The sequence below is a fragment of the Glycine soja genome, chromosome 12 (genome assembly GCF_004193775.1).
Source record: "Glycine soja cultivar W05 chromosome 12, ASM419377v2, whole genome shotgun sequence".
Lineage (NCBI taxonomy): Eukaryota > Viridiplantae > Streptophyta > Magnoliopsida > Fabales > Fabaceae > Glycine > Glycine soja.
In genome coordinates, this window is record NC_041013.1 from 19,774,750 (window position 1) to 19,792,895 (window position 18,146).

The window sequence follows — 18,146 nt, forward strand, 5'->3', positions numbered from 1 at the left end:
GTTTTTATTTTATCTTCAATTTTGAACATTAAATTTTAGTTTCTTTTTTTGATAGAATTTTCAAAAATAAATAATATATTTCAGTTTTTAATATAGATTTATATTTTATCCTTTTAGATTTATTTTCCTATTTTTATCTTTTAATTTTCAGAAAAAAATTCTCTTCCCATTTTAAATATTCAAATTCTCAGAAAATATATCTATAATCCCTCCTATTGATTTTTGAAAAACAAAATCCTATTTATAATAGTTTAATGCGACCTCTTATCTCTTAAATTATATTCTATAAAAATATTTATACTTACTCGTTTTAATTAAAAAAATTATATTTGACTTTTTTTAGGCTAAATACTTTATTCTTTATATATATTTTCTATTTAGGAATTATTTGTTATTGTCCAAAAATACCATTTACCCCTTCTTTAGAAAGAAATAATAAATATTTCTTTCTTTACTACGGCTCATAATTATAAAAATGGCCGAAGATCCAAGCATGGCCAAGTTAGAAGCCCCCAAGACATAGATATATATGAACCTAGTCATGCACCGGACACAGGAGAGCATCAACCAAATCTTTGTATCAGAATCATTAATACTTTCCATAACACTTGATTTACGGGATCCAACACTAAAGAACCGCATACCCACCTTATGCGATTCCAACAAATATTCACAATGGTAAGAATATCCAGAATCAAAGATAGTCGCATCAAGATGCTATTTTTTTCTTTTTCATTAGTGGGAAGTGCACTTGAATGCCTCAATTCTCAACCACACCATAGTCCAACCTCATTAGAGTAAATCAAAGATGAGTTCTTCAAACAATTTTTTCCAGAATAAAAAATTGAAGCTATCAAGGAAAGGATAACTAGCTTTCGACAAATGGCATCTGAGTCTTTCTTTGATATATGGGAGAGGTATAAAGCTTTTACTTAGGAGTTGTCCTTGCCATAGTTACTCTGATTACACCCAAGTCTTTATTTTATAAAAGGAACAATTGATGAATATAGAATAATGATAAACACTTCAGCAGGAGGATAGTATGTCAATAATGGAACCATGACGTAAGTAAAGAAGATTATAGAAGATGTAGCAGCTAGTGAATGAGGTTGTGATTGCAACCGCACCTCTCCAAAGGAAATCTCCAAAGAAGACACTGAAGATGAATCCCTCAAACAACAAACACAAATGAAAGCTATAAGGGAGGGTATGATGGAGAACATAACCAAAAGCATAGTAAAACAACTTCATCCATTGATACCGCCAAAACAACCAATTCCCCCATGTGAAGAGTGTGGAGGTAATCACCGTTCCTCTTACTGTATGGAGGAAGTAGCCAAGGAAGCCAAATTCATGAGAGAATGCACTACAAAATTAAAAGAAACTGTAATCAAGCTTAGCACCACATACTACTCCAACCTCGAGAACACCATGAAGGTAATAAATTTGTTAAAAGATCAAGTAAAGAAGTTTGCGGTGCAAATAAAAGAAATCACCAACAAGGTTGATTGTAATGTCATAACACAAGAAGCAAGTTACCAACTAAAAAGCTAGTAAGAAAGGACATGGAGGTACATGACGGAGTGAAGGAAGACATGCAAGAGGAGGACATGATAATTGATGAAATAGCACAAGAGCCAATTAAGACAAAGAGCCAACTAGCATGAGAAGCTAAACAAGCAATTACACATGATAAGCTGTATCCTTGCAAACCAACAAAGCAAGATAAGGAGCAACGATATAAAAGACTTATAGACTTGATTTAGAAACTTGATGTCACCATTCCTTTCACCGGTGCCATAGACATCATGCCGGAATACTCAAAGCTCTTAAAAAACCTCATAACTGAGAAGAAGAGTTTGAAAGACTATGGTGTAGTGACTCTTGAAAAGGGTTGCAGTGCCATCACTACCACAAATTATGCATTCAACATCTCCAACATAACATCAATTACAAGAAAATCGATGTTAAACTACCCACAGTGACAGTTTTGTAAATAAATTGATATTGTTAACATCAGTTTTCGATAAACTGATGTTACCAGTGTAAACTTAACATTAGTTTTTCGAAAACCGATGTTGATAGTACAATCTTAACATCGGTTTTTGAAAAATGATGTTGTGGAAGGCGTCATTAACATTAGCCTTAAAAACTAATTTTAGCTCTTTTATAAAAATGCAGGCCTACATTACTCTCTAGAGCTTAGTTTGAAACCCTGGCACCACTTTCTCAAACCTGTACTATCCAGTTGGCCTATCTCGCCTTGCACACCGTGTGATTGTTTCATGGCCATTGCGGCCACCGCCCTTTTGTTACTATCGCCACTACTATAGAAGCAACGAAGGCAAGTGTAAAGGTCTTTGTTAACAAATTGAAGGAAGTAGAAGGATAAAGTCGGATGTGTGGATCTTTGGGAATGAAGGAAGTTGAAGCACGAAGCCAAGTGTGAAGGTGTCTATGAACGAAGCAAGTAAAAGCACGAAGGCTCGTTGCTACTGCCACCATTTCAAGTTCTTTTGCTATTTTTTGTTGTACCTGTAATGTCATGTGCTGATGTTGTTGTTAGGAGAGGTTTTGAGGATACACTATAAGAAAATATGCTTTTAACATAAGTTTTTATGAATATTTAACATCGATTTTTATGGACATTCGACATCAGTTGAAAATCGATGTTAAAGCTTCTATTGTTAGAAATACCATTTTTAGCATCGGTTGGGAAAACCAATGTTGAAATCCAACAGACAACATCAATTCTCCAGAGAAACTGATGTGGTATAATTGGAAATAGACAAAAAACAAAAGAAAATGTAGAACAACATTGATTATGAAAAACCGATATTGTAAGTATTATACAACATCGGCTTTTCCAACATCGATATTGAATGTAAAAAGTAATCGATGTTGTTTTGCATCTTACAACATCGGTTTTTCCAAAAACCGATGTTGTTATGAACCTTAAAACATTGATTTCGGTCAAAATTGATGTTGTTTTGCTACTACACAACATCGGTTTTGGGGAAGAGGATTGCTTGCTGAAGGCAAGGAAAAGTTGGTTCATGCATCAGGCATGACCACCAATTGTTCCAATATGGCCTTGTCGACCCTCTCCTCCAAAGACATTAGGTGTTCTTCAAAAGACTTGAACTTTACATAAATGACACTAGTTGCCTTGACCATAAAAAGGCAATCCATGGATCTGCAGAGTGCTTTCAAGTCGATATGGAACATCCTCTTGTAAAAACTATTCAACGATGCCTAGCCAATCTTCCCAATCAACTTCATTTGGAAAAATACATGAATACAGTAACGCTAGACTTAATGTTGAAGAACGGGTACAAAATCTCAAAATCCTTCACCATCGCCCAACTATTGGGATGCACTTGAAAGGGGGCGGCCATGTTCAAGTGCTTCAACAAAGTACATTGGAAATCATTCAAGGGAAGGGTCAAATGCCACACTTCAAATATACAACGGTAAACATAGAAATAGTGGGGACCATTATGGGCCTCACCAGGTTTTGTCAACTCAAGTTGACGCGACTAGGTACCAATACTCAAGAGGGATGCTATCGACGAATGATACTTCAAAATGTCCTCTCTTACCCACTCAAAATTGGTAATGCATGGAAAAGGAGAAATCATTTCGCCATCACAGCGATGCCTATTCTTCAAAATCTCCCAAGGCCCTCCATCATTTCCCTCTCTCACCTCACCATCTCTTGCTCCACCGGGAGGAGAACTAGAAACCCTAACTTCACCACCATCTTCTTTTCCCGTAGCCTTGGTAGTCACTAGATTCTCTTGAGGGGGGCAAGGGCATGATCATTATAACAAGGAAGGTTGATCCTTTGTAAGAGTCATGATTCTATCCCCATGCATAGCCTGAAACTACCCTCACCCACATTGTCAAAGTTCATCAACCTCTCAAAAGCTGAGGACCCATTATCGGAGACCTTGCGAGGAACCTCCTTCAATGAGGAATATCTGCTGGGAACCACTTCCCGATCTACCATGGGTTGCCGAATAGAATGTGAATGTATGAATACATAATTTTGATGTGCCAAAGAATAATTAAACAAGGTTGCGTTCAACATTACTTCAACAAACATTCAAAGGTTAAGCATTGCTTCAAGATTAAGACAAGCTTGCTTCAACAAACAAGAATTACTTCAAGATTCATTCAAGATCAGCTTTTGCCTCAAAACACATTGTTTCCAACATATCAAGGCTCGGTAAATCATCTTTTACCAGACAATGTAAATAATTACCAAAAGACAAGTTTGCAAATCAGCTTCTTAAAAGGGTTTGAAATTTGAATTTTAAATGTGTAATCGATTACCAGCAACGGAACTCTTGAAATTTAATTTGAAAAGTCATGACCCTTCAAAATATAACTATGTAATCGATTACCAGAAACCTGTAATCGATTACCAATGAAGAATTTCAGAAAAAAACTTTTTGAAAAGACACATCTCTTCAAACCATTTTGAAAAGGCACGAAGGGCCTATGTATGTGTGTGTCTGACTTTGAAAAGCAAGAGAGAGATATTCTAAGAGAATTTCATTGTCAAATGCTCTCTCAATAACTCTTGGGTAAACACTTGCAAATCTATTGAGAGTTCATCCAGGAACATCAAATTGTTTTATCCACTCTAAAGGAGAGAAATCTTTTTATTCATCTTACGAAGTAAGTTGTAATCAAGAGATTGGTTGTCTCTTGAATTGTGAGTTTCCTGAATACAAGGGAAAGAGATTCCTTGGGTGTTCAGAAGTTGTAAAAAGGATTTTTACAAAGTTAGTGAAAATCTCAAGTGGGTTGCTTGAGGATTGGATGTAGGTACGGGAAGTGGCCGAACCAGTATAAATCAAGTTTGCATTTCTCTCTTCCCTTATGTTATCTATTTTATTGCAATCAATTTTGTCTTGCACATTTAAAGAACATTAATATATTGATTGTTTCTTCCTTTTCTACATTCTGAGCCTATCATTTAGAAGATGGTTAAAAGTTTGTTAGTGGGAAATTTTTAAACTTAATTCACCCCCCTCTTAAGTTATTGAGGCCACTTGTCCAACATAGAACCCCCAGAATCCCTTCTTCCCTTTCCCAATGCAAACTAAAAAATAGTAGGCATAGTAGGGAAAAAAGGTGTATTTGGAGTGAAGTTGTAATTAGAAAGGGAAAAAGAAAAAATTTAAGAAAACCCAAAAATCGCTACAACTAAAAATATCCATAAGCAAAAAAGTCATGGTAGTCATAAGGCGAGATTAAAGTAGAGACTCGAGAGAAATTATGAAAAAAAGGTTCTCAAGATTGAAGATGGTGAAAACCTAATGGGCATTCCTTTTAAATAAGGAGAGAAACCATGACCTTTCAGAAACTGGCGGGAGAGGAAACGGATCCCTAAACAATCGTGCCACAATGTAACTCACATGAACCACACAATGCATTTTTAAGATATGTCCTTTCATGAAGTAACACGTGTCAAGAAACGACACCCTTGTGTATAACATGCCTACTTTGGGTGAAACAAAATGCCTCTCCTAAACATTGTGTGTGATGCCCTCTACCCCTCATATATATATATATATATATACATATATATACATATATACTAATAATAATAAAAGTAAGAAATCAAAATTAATAAAAAGTTTTTAAAATACAAGCCTTTCAAAAGAGTAAAAGGCTCACATTCACTTTTCTAACATCATAATAAAATTTGTCCAAATAAATAATAAATTGTCTCGGCTCCAAACAAGGTTGTCCAAGATTTCATTCAATTAATATAGAAACCTATACCCCAAAGTCACATCCTATTAGAGCATTGTGTTCTCGTGTCCTATAGCATGAGTTTCTTCATAGTCATCCACCTAATCATCTGCTTCCACGAACACAAAGTTGGAGATCATCACAGGATCCAAATACAAATAGCACACAGGGAGTGAGTTATCACATTCCTAACTAATGGAGAGAAACAAGACAACATGTAGGTATAAATATCATATAAACAAAATAAAACTTACTCAAACATAGCTCACGTCATTTCACCACTTTGTCGCCCAACATCACATTACAACACAACACGTCTCATTCATTTTCACAACATTCACGTACTCAAGGATCAAAACACAATATCACCAAGTCAATCAATATCGATCAATACACAAGCGTTATGCAACATATACACTAAGACTCAATCCTATATGCAATGCGGTACCATGTCAGTGAAAAACCTCGTCGGACGCCTAGGAGTACATGACAAGACAAACCACACACTAGTAAGTCAAGTCACTCTCAGTAGGTAAATTCATAGAGAGACTAATCAGGATCACACTATTTTGCGAGAATGCTTCAACCATGTGGGATTGATTGACACAGGCTTAAAGGAGCACTCCAACTGGGTGTATTTACCCCGTAGTCCGTTAGGACCTCTCCCTCTTGATTCATGTCCAACCCAAAAAACATTTTAGCACACAGACTCTATCTATCAATTGTACAAAGCACACGACACCTCAATTGTTCTCAAAATATTTTATCTCGTCACGCTTTTGATTAAACTCATTAGGTCCCCACAGTGGTTCCCATCACAATACTCATCGCCCTTAAAGGGTTAACATTAACTCGTCGCCCTTAAAGGGTCTTATAATCGTGTGATTGTACAATTCATATCTCACAACTCAATGCACACATCTCAATGAACACATATATTACGAGTCAATACATACTCAATTTATCACATATATTCAGTCTCAATCACAATGGTATAATTACAAAGTATCATGTTATCACACCCCATGAATCATATACACTTTACCTATGAACTATGCAATACACACAACTACTCAATTGTTTTCAAAATAATTTTAACTCGTCGGGTTCCCATAGTGCACCCCATCACAATACTCGTCGCCCTTAAAGGGTCTTACAATTGTGTGATTGCACAGTTCATCACTCACAACTCAATACACATGTATTTCACCATTCATCAGAGGTTCAATTTATCACATACTCACAATTTGAATCACCATTTCATAAATCTCAATATAACAGTTTATACAAAAGGTTTATCATAACATGGGGAGTAAAACCCCTCAAATAATTTCACACAAGTATATGAAAATCATAGGTCAAAACATAAAAACATCAAGAGCACTCAAGTTTATAGGCTCACGTATGTTCCAACAATGATAGTGGCATCTCTAGCAATTTCTTGAGATTCCTCAAGTGTTTTCTCTGATTGGTCTGATAGTGTTTCCTAGCGGTAGAGAAAAGGGGAAGGGATTGAAGTTCCATTTTGTACTATCTTCGTGCTATTCAGTTTTCTCTCTCCATGAAAATCACTGCCAAAATCCCAATGGTGAAGGTGTGCAGAATTGAATCGCGAACCACATATCAAAATTTCACAACAATCCAACAATTAACAAGTCCTGGATCGTAGTTTTACTCAGACAGTTTTGGGTTTCTACGGGAAAAGGAAAAGTTGTGATAAAAAGGGTTTCGAACCTGGTGCTGAAATATCATGACGATCCAATGGTGAACGAGTCCGAGATCATTGTTCTTCTGAGACAGGTTTAGTGGTATGCGGGAAAAGAGAGGGTTTTGGAAAGAGGAGAGGGGAAAACGAAATTGAGAGGAAGAGGAGGCACCGTCGGTGTGAAAACTGACCTAACACGTCTCTATTTATAGATAGGATACTCATAACCTATTATTTACTCTATTTATTTATTTTATTATCTTATAAAAAGGATCTTTATTTTATTTCCTATCAAACATATTTTTTTCTTCAACCCATTATTTTATATAGTTATTTCACTTTATTTATTTAATTATAAAAACCTTATCATTTTTCTAAAACTCTATTTATTTATAAATAACAATCCTTTTTAAATTAGTTTTAAAAAAAATGGGATGTTACATTGTGTCAGGGAACTTTCTCATAAAACATTACAATACTCGACTCTACCTGAAGGGACATAAATCACGTTTACACTACACAACCTGTCAATCATATCCCAGACAATGCTTGTCTAGCTAGGGGGCTTGTCATGCTTACGACTGTTAAATTTGTCAAGGTTACTATCCTTGACACTGTATAATCTCTTCTGCCAACATATTGGACTCAAAGCTTGGGGGACTTGTATACTGTTTGGGGTCCCATGAGTGACGCAGCATTGAGTAGTCCTCGTCAACCCTCCATCTTAGTCAGCCTTGGACCCTAAGCACGGATGTTCTTCAGATAGCCAACCCTAGAGTCGCGCGGCTAGGCAGTTAGGTCATTATGATTCCGATAGCATGTATCTGGATGTTAGGGCAATTACTGTGTTATGAAGTTCTTACAATGTAGCTACACCTAACTAACAAGGTTGTTATGTTGTTGCAACAACCCCTAGGTAACAATCTAAGGTTTCCACCCATGAATATAAAAACCATGTTCTATATTCACTTTAACTCAACCTTTCTACTCATATACTACTCATTCAAACACTTATACTTGAGTGTCAAAATCCATTTTCCAGGTACCCCCTCCCCATTCCTTAGGTAGAGGATATCGACGAATTTAGCACCATAAAGATCACTGGAGTCCACTCTGATGGCGACCAACTCTCACATTAGACCGGCTCCAAACTTTGAGAAGTACGATTTCTTTTTTTTTTTTTGTTTCATTTGCAACAAAAAATACTAAATTGTAATTTTGGTGTCCCTAGTTTCCTAAATACATGATTTTTGTTCCCTGATTTTTAATTGTAACATTTGATCCTTCTAGTTTTATAAATTGATGATTTTGGTCCCCTTGGTAGATTATTAACTAATAATTGTGATTAATAAATTTATCAAGTTAGTTATAAATTAAATAAAAACTGTTAATCATTAAATAAATATTATTAACCCTAATCTAATGATGATGTTAGTGGAGTCTCGTGCAACGGTGGAGGTGGAAGAGGTGACTATGAAGGAGAGGAGGAACACAATATGCTTTGTAGGACTAGGTTAATGGATTTTATTGATTTTTTTAATAATTAATAATTTTTAATTACTTTATAATTAACTGAACAATTTTGCTAATCATGATTTTTTTATTAATAGTCTATTAGAAGACCAAAATCTCCAAATTATAAACTCAAGGAGACGAAATGTAACAATTAAAAATCAAAAGGAAGAAAATCATGAAGTTGAAAAACATGAGAGATCAAAATTACAATTTAAGAAAAAAATAATATTAAGTAATATACTAATTATCTCCTAAAATATACTCTACCAACAATTTAACAAAAACCTTTACATGACCGTACTCTTAACCAGACGGATGTTATCGCATTAAAGCCATCAAACTTTTAATAATTATATCGGACGGCTTAAATTTGGTACGCCCCGTGGATCACTTTGGAAACATAGGGTCGCTGTAACATCCCATTTTTTTCATAAATAAATTTAAAAATTTTTTTAGTAAAAATAATAAAAATAAATAAATAGAGTAAATAATAGGTCGTAAATGCCCCTAGCTATAAATAGTAACATGCTAGGTTTTTCAGACTGACTCCTCAGCCTCCTCTGCCTCTCATTTTCGTTTTTTCTCCTTCTCCTCTGAAAACCCTTTCTTTTTTCCGCAGCTCACTAAACCTGTCTCAGAAAAACGATGATCTCAGACTCATTCACCTTTGGATCGTCGTGAAATTTAAACACCAGGTTCACAACTCAATTCCGAGCATTCTCACTGTTGGGAATTTCAAAATCATGTCTGAGATTATAGGAAAACCCTTCACATTGTAGCCTTTTAATTTCCCGCAGAAACCTATAACTGTCTCGATAAAACTATGATCCCGGTTTCGTTAACCGTTGGATTTTCATGAAATTTGGGTATTTTGTTCGACATTTAATTTCGCACACTACCACCGTTGGGATTGGCGATATAATATTCGTGGAGGGAGAAAAAGGAATCGCATGAAGACAGTACAAGTGGAAGTTTCAATCTCTTCTCCGTCTCTCTGACGTTTGGGAATTCTATCGGAGCAGTCGGAGGAATAACTGAAGGAATCTCAGGGAACCGCTAGAGATGCTGCTATCGCTGGCTGAAGACATGTGAGTCCGCTCAGAGGTAAGGGATGAGTTATTCACAATTGAGAATTAGTGAGAACATGTGTAGGAATCCTTAGAGATATCAATTGAAATGGGTTTTGGGGTGTTTTTGCAATTTTCATTTTATCCTTATAATTATTACAGTGAATTATATATGTTTGACAGACGAATTGTTGTGAAATTGATATGCTATTGTGTTGAGCGTGAGCCCTATAAATCGAGTACTTTTTCTAATTAATATGAATTGATGAAATAAAGGAGAAAATTAGAGAGAGATATTGATTTTGTATTTTCTCTTTTTCTTGCTGTTTAGGTTTTTATATATAATTTAAAAAATTAATATCATAATTGAAATTGACCAAAGTGTTCATATAATTATTTAGAATTTGTGCATTGAAAGCTTACTTTGTAATTTGTGATTCAATATGATGTATGCTAGTTTATATATATATATATATATATATATATATAGAGGTAGTTATTTATATTAATAATTTATGTAAATAATATTGTAGAGTGTTATAGTATGATTCCAAAAATTATTAAGTGTTGGAGTTTGAGAATATTATGGTTAAATTTGATGAACATGTGTATGTTGTACCTTATGAATATCATTAGGAATGTTATGAGATGGTTGATGTGATGTTATGAGATGTTAAAGTGTGGACATGATATTCGATTGTAAATAAGTGGATGTGTTTAACACTTGATGTTACATTAATTATATCATGAGCTATGAATTATACAATAACCCGACCAGTGTTTATGCGCAGTGTTAAAGAGAAAGTGTAGGTTCCTAGTTAGGAACCAGTGTTAAATTGTAGCGCAATTGTGTTAAACATGTTTGAAACATGAGTGTGAGGTCGTGGTATTGTATAATTCATGAGCAGTGCTTATAAATGAAATATGTGATGAATTGTGGAATAATATGTTGCCTTGAGATTATAATATTGTTATTGAGATTGAGTAAAAGTGTAAAATAGAACAGGTGTTGAATTGTGAGATACGTGAAAACATGTGATGGTGGATTGTGACATTATGAGATGTGAAATTGTGAATGAGTTTTGGTTGTGAATAAGTGTGTGATTAACTCTTGATGTGACATTATTTGTGTTGTAAGCTGTGAATTGTACAATAACCCGACCAATGTTATCTTGAGAAAAGTGTAAATGCGCAGTGTTAAAGAGAAAGTGTAGGTTTCCTATTTAGGAACCACTGTTAAAGAGAAAGTGTAGGTTCCTATTTAGGAACCAGTGTTAAATTGTAGCGCAATATGTTGTACGTGTTGAAGACATGAGTATGAGGTCGTGGGTATTGTATAATTCACTAGCAGTGTCTGTGTGCTAAAATGATTTTAGGGGTTGGACCTGAATCAGGAGGGAGAGGCCCTAATGGACTCTTCGGAGTGTAGGCCTTGGGGGTCACCGGGTTTGAGTGCTCCTTTAAGCCTATGCGGATCCCATATGGTTGGAGCATTCTCGCAAAACATCGTGACCCTGACTGGTCTCCCTATGATCTTACTTAGTGAGAGTGACCTGAAAAATCCATTGTGTGGTGTGTCTTGTTATGTACTCCTAAGCGCCCCAAGGTAGTTTTTCACTGACATGGTACCACATTGCATATAGGCTTGAGTCTTAGCATAACTGTCTCATGCGCTTGCTAATTGTTCATTATGAAATTGATGTGTTATTATGTCTTGATCAGAGTGTGTGATTCTTGTGTATTGTGATTGGTGATTGAAAGGTTTGATTGATGATTGAAAAGTGAATTTTGAATGACAAAGTGATGAAATAATGTGAGATATGCTAAGTAAATTGTATTTGGCTACTATATGTTGTTTTGTTTCTCTCTAGTAGTTAGGAATGTGATAACTCATTCCCGGTTTGTTGTTTGTGTTTGGACCCTGTGATGATCTTGAACCTTGTGTTCGGGGGAGAAGATGGCTAGGTGAAGTGCTTAAAGGAACCTTGTGCTGAAGGACGTCGGGACACAATGCTCTGATAGGATGTGACAGTGGGGCATAAGTTTTATATTAATTGCATAATGTTAGTCTATTTTATTTTATCTCACTGATTTAACAAAATATTTTTGTAAAGTTTGACGGTCTTGTTTCGAGCCAAATATATTTTTTAATAAGTTTAAATTGATAATAGTGAAGTGAATGTGAACCTTTTACCCGTGTGAATTTGGTTACCGATATTTTTTATATATTTTATTTACTTATATGTCGGGGTAGAGGGTGTCACAGTCGCACTGTGGAACAAAGTGAAACATGTGGGTACGCACCATGCTTTTCTCTTTTGAGGTACCAACGTACTGCCAGACTTACAGTAATGTGAAGTAAGCACTAGTAGTCTAGTGTCTAATGGGCTCAACTAAAGAGTGTCAAAAAGTAAATAACATGTTTGGAATCGAGTATTAGTTTGTTATTTACTAATTTGCAGAAGTCATATCAACAATCTCAACTTTATGACCAATATGTTCGGTAATCTATAGAGTAAATATTTTTGAGATTTACACCAATGGGTCATGAGTAATCACATAAGTGAAACTAACACTACACCTTAACCTGAAATCTTAAGGCTCGGGTTATGAATTTCCTTCTCAATTATATGGTAGTCAACATTTTCATTCATATAAGATGTAGAACTTCACCTCACACTTTTATGCATTCTTGTGATTAGTGATTTTGTGGAGCAGGTAGAGAGGGATCTAAAATATGTTTCATCTCAATGACTGGAGAAGCATCACAACCATATAATATTACAAAATACATTTAAACATTCTTGTCTTCATAGAACTATTTGCTTATTTAACACTAGTTTGGATACAAGAAATAAAGTTAGAGAAGGAGCTCATAAAAGCACATTCAGTACTAATGTATGCTTAATAACTGATATATCCCACATTGGAAGGTGAGGCCATAACATTTTGTTGCCTCCATATGCTATCTTGCGTCTAACATTGTGATGGAAAGTTCATTAACTGAACAAAGTTGGTGATTTGTCAAGGATGAACTTGCTTCAGATAAAACATCTTTTTCAGCATAAAATCCAGGAGCGTTTGGCTTTGGCAATAATTTATCACCATTTAACATTAAAACCACTGATGACATGTCTAGCCTATCTTCGGGTATTTTCTGCACGCATAATAGGCCTACTTGTATACATCTTATGACTTCAGAGGGCGTGCATTGAACTCCTAACACTTCATCCAATAGTTCCAGTGCCCTTTCTTCAGTCCACAATGTCCACGCCTAAGATGGTGAGAATTGAGTTAGTAGGCTGGAAATGATTCAGTTTATACTAACTAGCAGCATAGTCAGATCAGTATGCTTACATGTCCAAGAAGATTATTGTAGTGTTTTGAGTCTGCAAAGTCCCTGTTTCTTTTCCCACTAACAATCTCTAGTACAATCACACCATAACTAAAGACATCTGATTTCACTGAGAAATTCCCACGTGTAGCATACTCCGGAGGCATGTAACCACTAAAAATTATTTTTTCAAAATAAAATAATTAAAACTTGACAGTACAATAACAAACAATCGTAATCAGATAGAAACTAGCTCACTATGTTCCAGCCACCCGATTTGTGTTTTCCTCAACTTGATCTCCCAAGAATGATCGAGCCAATCCAAAGTCTGATATTTTTGGATCCAAATTTGCATCTAGTAAAATATTGCTAGTTTTTAGATCTCTGTGAATAATCCTCAGCCTAGAGTCTTGATGAAGATACAGAAGACCTCGAGCAATGCCGCTAATAATGTTGAAACACTTGTGCCAATCCAGAAATTTCCTTTTGGTTTCCTCTAGTAAAATACACACATTTAGCATAGCAATTGCAGTCTCCATAATTTCCTAAACTATTAATAGAAAATAGAAAGATTATAATAGATGTTTGAATCACGAAAATGGTTCCAACCAAAAACAAAGTAGTCCAAGCTGTGGTTGGGCATGTACTCGTAAATCAACAGTTTTTCTTCTCCTTTAATGCAGCAACCAAGAAGCTTTACAAGATTACGGTGTTGTAATTTGGCAATCAATGCCACTTCATTTTTGAACTCATCCAACCCCTGTCCTGACTTCTTTGAAAGCCTTTTCACTGCTATCTCTTTCCCATCTATCATTGTGCCCTGAAAAAAATATTCTCCTTGTAAGTCGGAGGGATTTTAAGGAAAATAAATGTTCTGGATATCAATTATCTTTATCACCTTGTATACCGGTCCAAAGCCACCTTGTCCAAGCTTGTTTTCAGTTGAAAAGTTTTCTGTAGCATTAGCTAAAATTGAAAAATCAAAAGATGGCAAATCCATGTCTTCCATTCTTTGTATGTTTTTGCAATGCTTGTTGTAAAATTTTCTTGCAGCCCCTGATCAGGAAATCATGATTGGTTGGAAAATAGCAGTATGTAAACTTGGATTTTTTGTGTGCCTAATTTCCTGTATTAGATGCTACATTACATCATTTTACTTACCTGAATTTTTAATTATCAATATGCATACACATGTGATGATTAATCCAGCAATGGTCACACCAACAATGATTTCTACTTTCCTTTTCTTGAAGTTTCCATGGTCAACATGATCTGAGAGAAACATAGCAAGATCGGTCAGCAACTTGAAAATAAACAGCTCTATTGATTGAGGCTGACAAAGTGAGTCTAGTTTCTTTAGCCTCTCTAAGGGATGAAGACAATATTGTATTTAATTTGAAAAGTGAATTCCATATAATAAATAACATGCAATGCTAATAGCTTTATATGCAGTTCTAAGCAAATTCTTGCAACACACGGATCTTCGTTTCAATTATTGCCTGAAGTTAAGCATTCATTTCTAGGCACATAAATCATAATACAATGTTTGTTTAACTCACCTTCGAATGTTCTTATGGCCTTACCCTACTACACCCGTTTCTCTTAGAATTATACAATAATCAACAAAAATTCAAACCATAAAACAAAGCGAAGAAGCCAATGGCAAAAATGAAAATAAATATAAAAAATTGATCGTGTACCTAATTCTGAAGCAGGCACTCTGATATAAAAGTCTTGTCCCCATTGAGAGAATCTCCCTAAGTCAACAAGAGTATTAAACCAAAGTAGACAGCCACTTCCTCCGTCACGGATGTCTAAATTTGCATATGCTGCACAAGAACCGTTTTTAAGACATGACTTCTGACATTCATCAAGGTTCATGGTCTTATTATACCACGATGAAGACGTGTCTGGCAATTTTATGCGTGAGTACATCAAGAAGCCATCTGTATCACTATTTTTGCTATTTGGTTTATTCCCTGGAACACAACCATCTGACCAAATTGATTTATTCCAATGATAAGGAGACTTGGGAACATAACCTCTCAGACATTCACAAGTTGGAATGTTACCATCAATATTACATATTGAATTTCCACCACAATAGGCATAAATATCACATAGATCTTTCTCCCCATTTGAGATGACTTGTCGGGTGCTTGTTTGAGTTGTCCAATAGAAATTCATCCCATTGCCTGAAGGGGGAAGCGTAGATACACTGAAGATCGATCTGTTGATAATCTCGTACTCATAATACACTTCTTTTTCATTGAACACGAATTTGTGTAACAATAGATGAGTTGCAGCTGGATATCTAACTGTTGACAAGCCATTCCACGACCCAGCTCTGAGTTTTATATCAGATCCCTTGAATTCAATTATTTGAGGATACCCTCTAAGATCAATTCTTATAACATATTCTCCTTCAGCAGGATCATCAACACTTTTCCAAGACCTTACAGTGCTTTCTAGACCAGTCTCCAAGTTCCATCCGAGTTTCATTCCTTCCAACAATGTGTCACCTGGATAATCAAAACTCTGCCACAAGATGCTGTCTTTGTTAGTTTTCTGTCCATTTTTCACTACAAAATTTCCCGAATCCAAAAGATTAGCAATTGGATTATTGACTGCTTTGCCTGATATGTTGGATGACCAAATGGGGTTGTTTGTATCATCGAGAAGCTCAAGAATGCCTTTCTCATTGAGTTTCAGAACTCCTGATTTATTCTGAAGAGGTATATTTCTGTTAGCCACCCACACCACTGTTAAAGGGGATACATTTCTGTACCATATGCCCAAGTACCGTCTTGTTGAACTTCCGGGACTGAAGAAACCCGCTTCAATTATTCCAGCTGCTGAAACCAAAGTCTCGCCATCTCGGATAGATTGACTCACTGCTAAACTGTCTAGTGAAGTGCAAGTTGTAGACATGTAGGAGAATAAGAAGAACCAAATAAATAACATATTGTGATGTTTTGAATGCAATGACTTCTTAATTACTGATGCTCACTTAACTTTTTTGCCTCTCCCACTAAAGAACGTTGAGGAAGGTGAGTTTCTGTGAGAGTAAGAAATTATGCAGAGGATAACCATTACATAGAATTAGGATGAACTCAATTAGAGAAGACTGAAGACCGGTAAGTCAATGACAGAGTCTACTAGGATTAATTGCCACGAAATATATATGTACTTCCAATACCTATTAGTCTTCCATTACATAAATTCTTGCAGCACTTGATAACGAAGTGCCGTGTTTTAAAAGTTGTAATACTTTTTTATTTTCATTTTGAGAAAAAATATATTGATGTTATAAGCACTATAAGAGACAAAACATTATTACGTTAATCACAGTTACTTAAAAATAAAAAAATATATTAAAGTATTCATAATAAAATATAATCTTAAATTATTTTTAATTAATAACATTATCTTAAACTACTTAATCAGTTGAATATCTGAATATTATGTTTATATAATAATTGCCTGAGTTTCCTCACTTGTATACATGGCACATTTTATTTTATTTTATCAATTCATGCCTTTATTTTTTCTTATACAAACGTTAACTAAGATTTGATCTCTTTGGTCAAACTCACTTAACTAACTTGGCAATCCTTCTAGGTTGCTTGCATGCGTCTCCATTAAAAACGGAGCATGTTCTAGGTTTGGTTTGTAGAAATGGAGATGAAAAGAAACTAAACACAATGTTGTCCATGTCAGGATCCGGAAAACTCTGCAGCAAACGTACACCACATATGCTTTATCAGAATTAATTAAATTCATTTATGTTGTGGTATATTGTTATTTTTAATTAATGAAAAAGAAAATATATAAATTCAAAAATAGAATCAAAGATACTGAAAATGATAGTTTGAAAAAAGATAAGTTATATTAAATTATTTCGTTGATATTTAAAGAATAAGATGATATATCATTCATATTTAAAGCTTATTTGAATTTTGACAATATGTGTACACATAAATAAAAAGAGGGGGGACATTTACATAAATAAATGCATATATTATACCCCTATCCATTGAAAGATGAATATTATGGTGCCCTCCTCATTTAGGTCAAAATATACTGCTCTTAAAGTGATACACTAACAAATTAGTTCTAAATGATAAAAATTCAAATTTAGTTATTGAATGCCCAAAAAGTGTAAAAACTTAATCCTCTGGACAGTTTAATGACAAATTGGTACCTGGACTTTATAATTCAATGTCAAATTGGTCTTCGAAAAGTACAACTTATTATCAAACTACATTTAATAAGCAAAGTAATATAAGCAAAAGTGTTATATCATGTCATGTTTATTTGAGAATAGTGTTGAAATTTCTAACCTGATGCATAACATGAATAGTGTTAAACATTTTTTTTTGTTTTTTTGTTAATCTTCATCATTGTGCTCTCCACTTCCTTCTAGTTTTGTTGATGTTCATCCATCATTTTTAAACTTCATTTATAATATAAACATGACATTAAGTATATTTTGTCAAACCATCTAAATCCACTAAACGATCCATGCACAAACTGACTATGCACCATGCTTATCTAGGAACCCGAACCACGCAAACAAACAATAATGAGGCCTACACTATCGAAAACAACCAATACTAGAACCATGCAAACAACCAAAACACCAATAAATCTGCAAAACAAACAGAATAGACAATGATTTCACTAAAAATTGCTAAGTGCTCTTGTTATGGAGGAGCTGGAACCATGCAACATTTCCTATCATATTTCCTCCAGT

At 34.9% G+C, this 18,146-nt stretch overlaps 1 protein-coding gene across 1 annotated transcript; it reads right to left on the reverse strand.

Moving 5' to 3' along the window:
* Nucleotides 1–12,796: 12,796 nt before the first annotated feature.
* Nucleotides 12,797–16,513, reverse strand: LOC114379990 (G-type lectin S-receptor-like serine/threonine-protein kinase At4g27290). The gene is made up of 7 exons (XM_028338858.1): nucleotides 15,091–16,513; nucleotides 14,552–14,662; nucleotides 14,289–14,446; nucleotides 14,000–14,210; nucleotides 13,649–13,886; nucleotides 13,414–13,564; nucleotides 12,797–13,330 (listed from the first exon to the last, which is right to left on the reverse strand). The coding sequence occupies exons 1-7, from the start codon at nucleotides 16,352–16,354 to the stop codon at nucleotides 13,022–13,024; spliced, it is 2,442 nt and encodes an 813-aa protein (XP_028194659.1). The 5' UTR covers nucleotides 16,355–16,513; the 3' UTR covers nucleotides 12,797–13,021.
* Nucleotides 16,514–18,146: the final 1,633 nt, after the last annotated feature.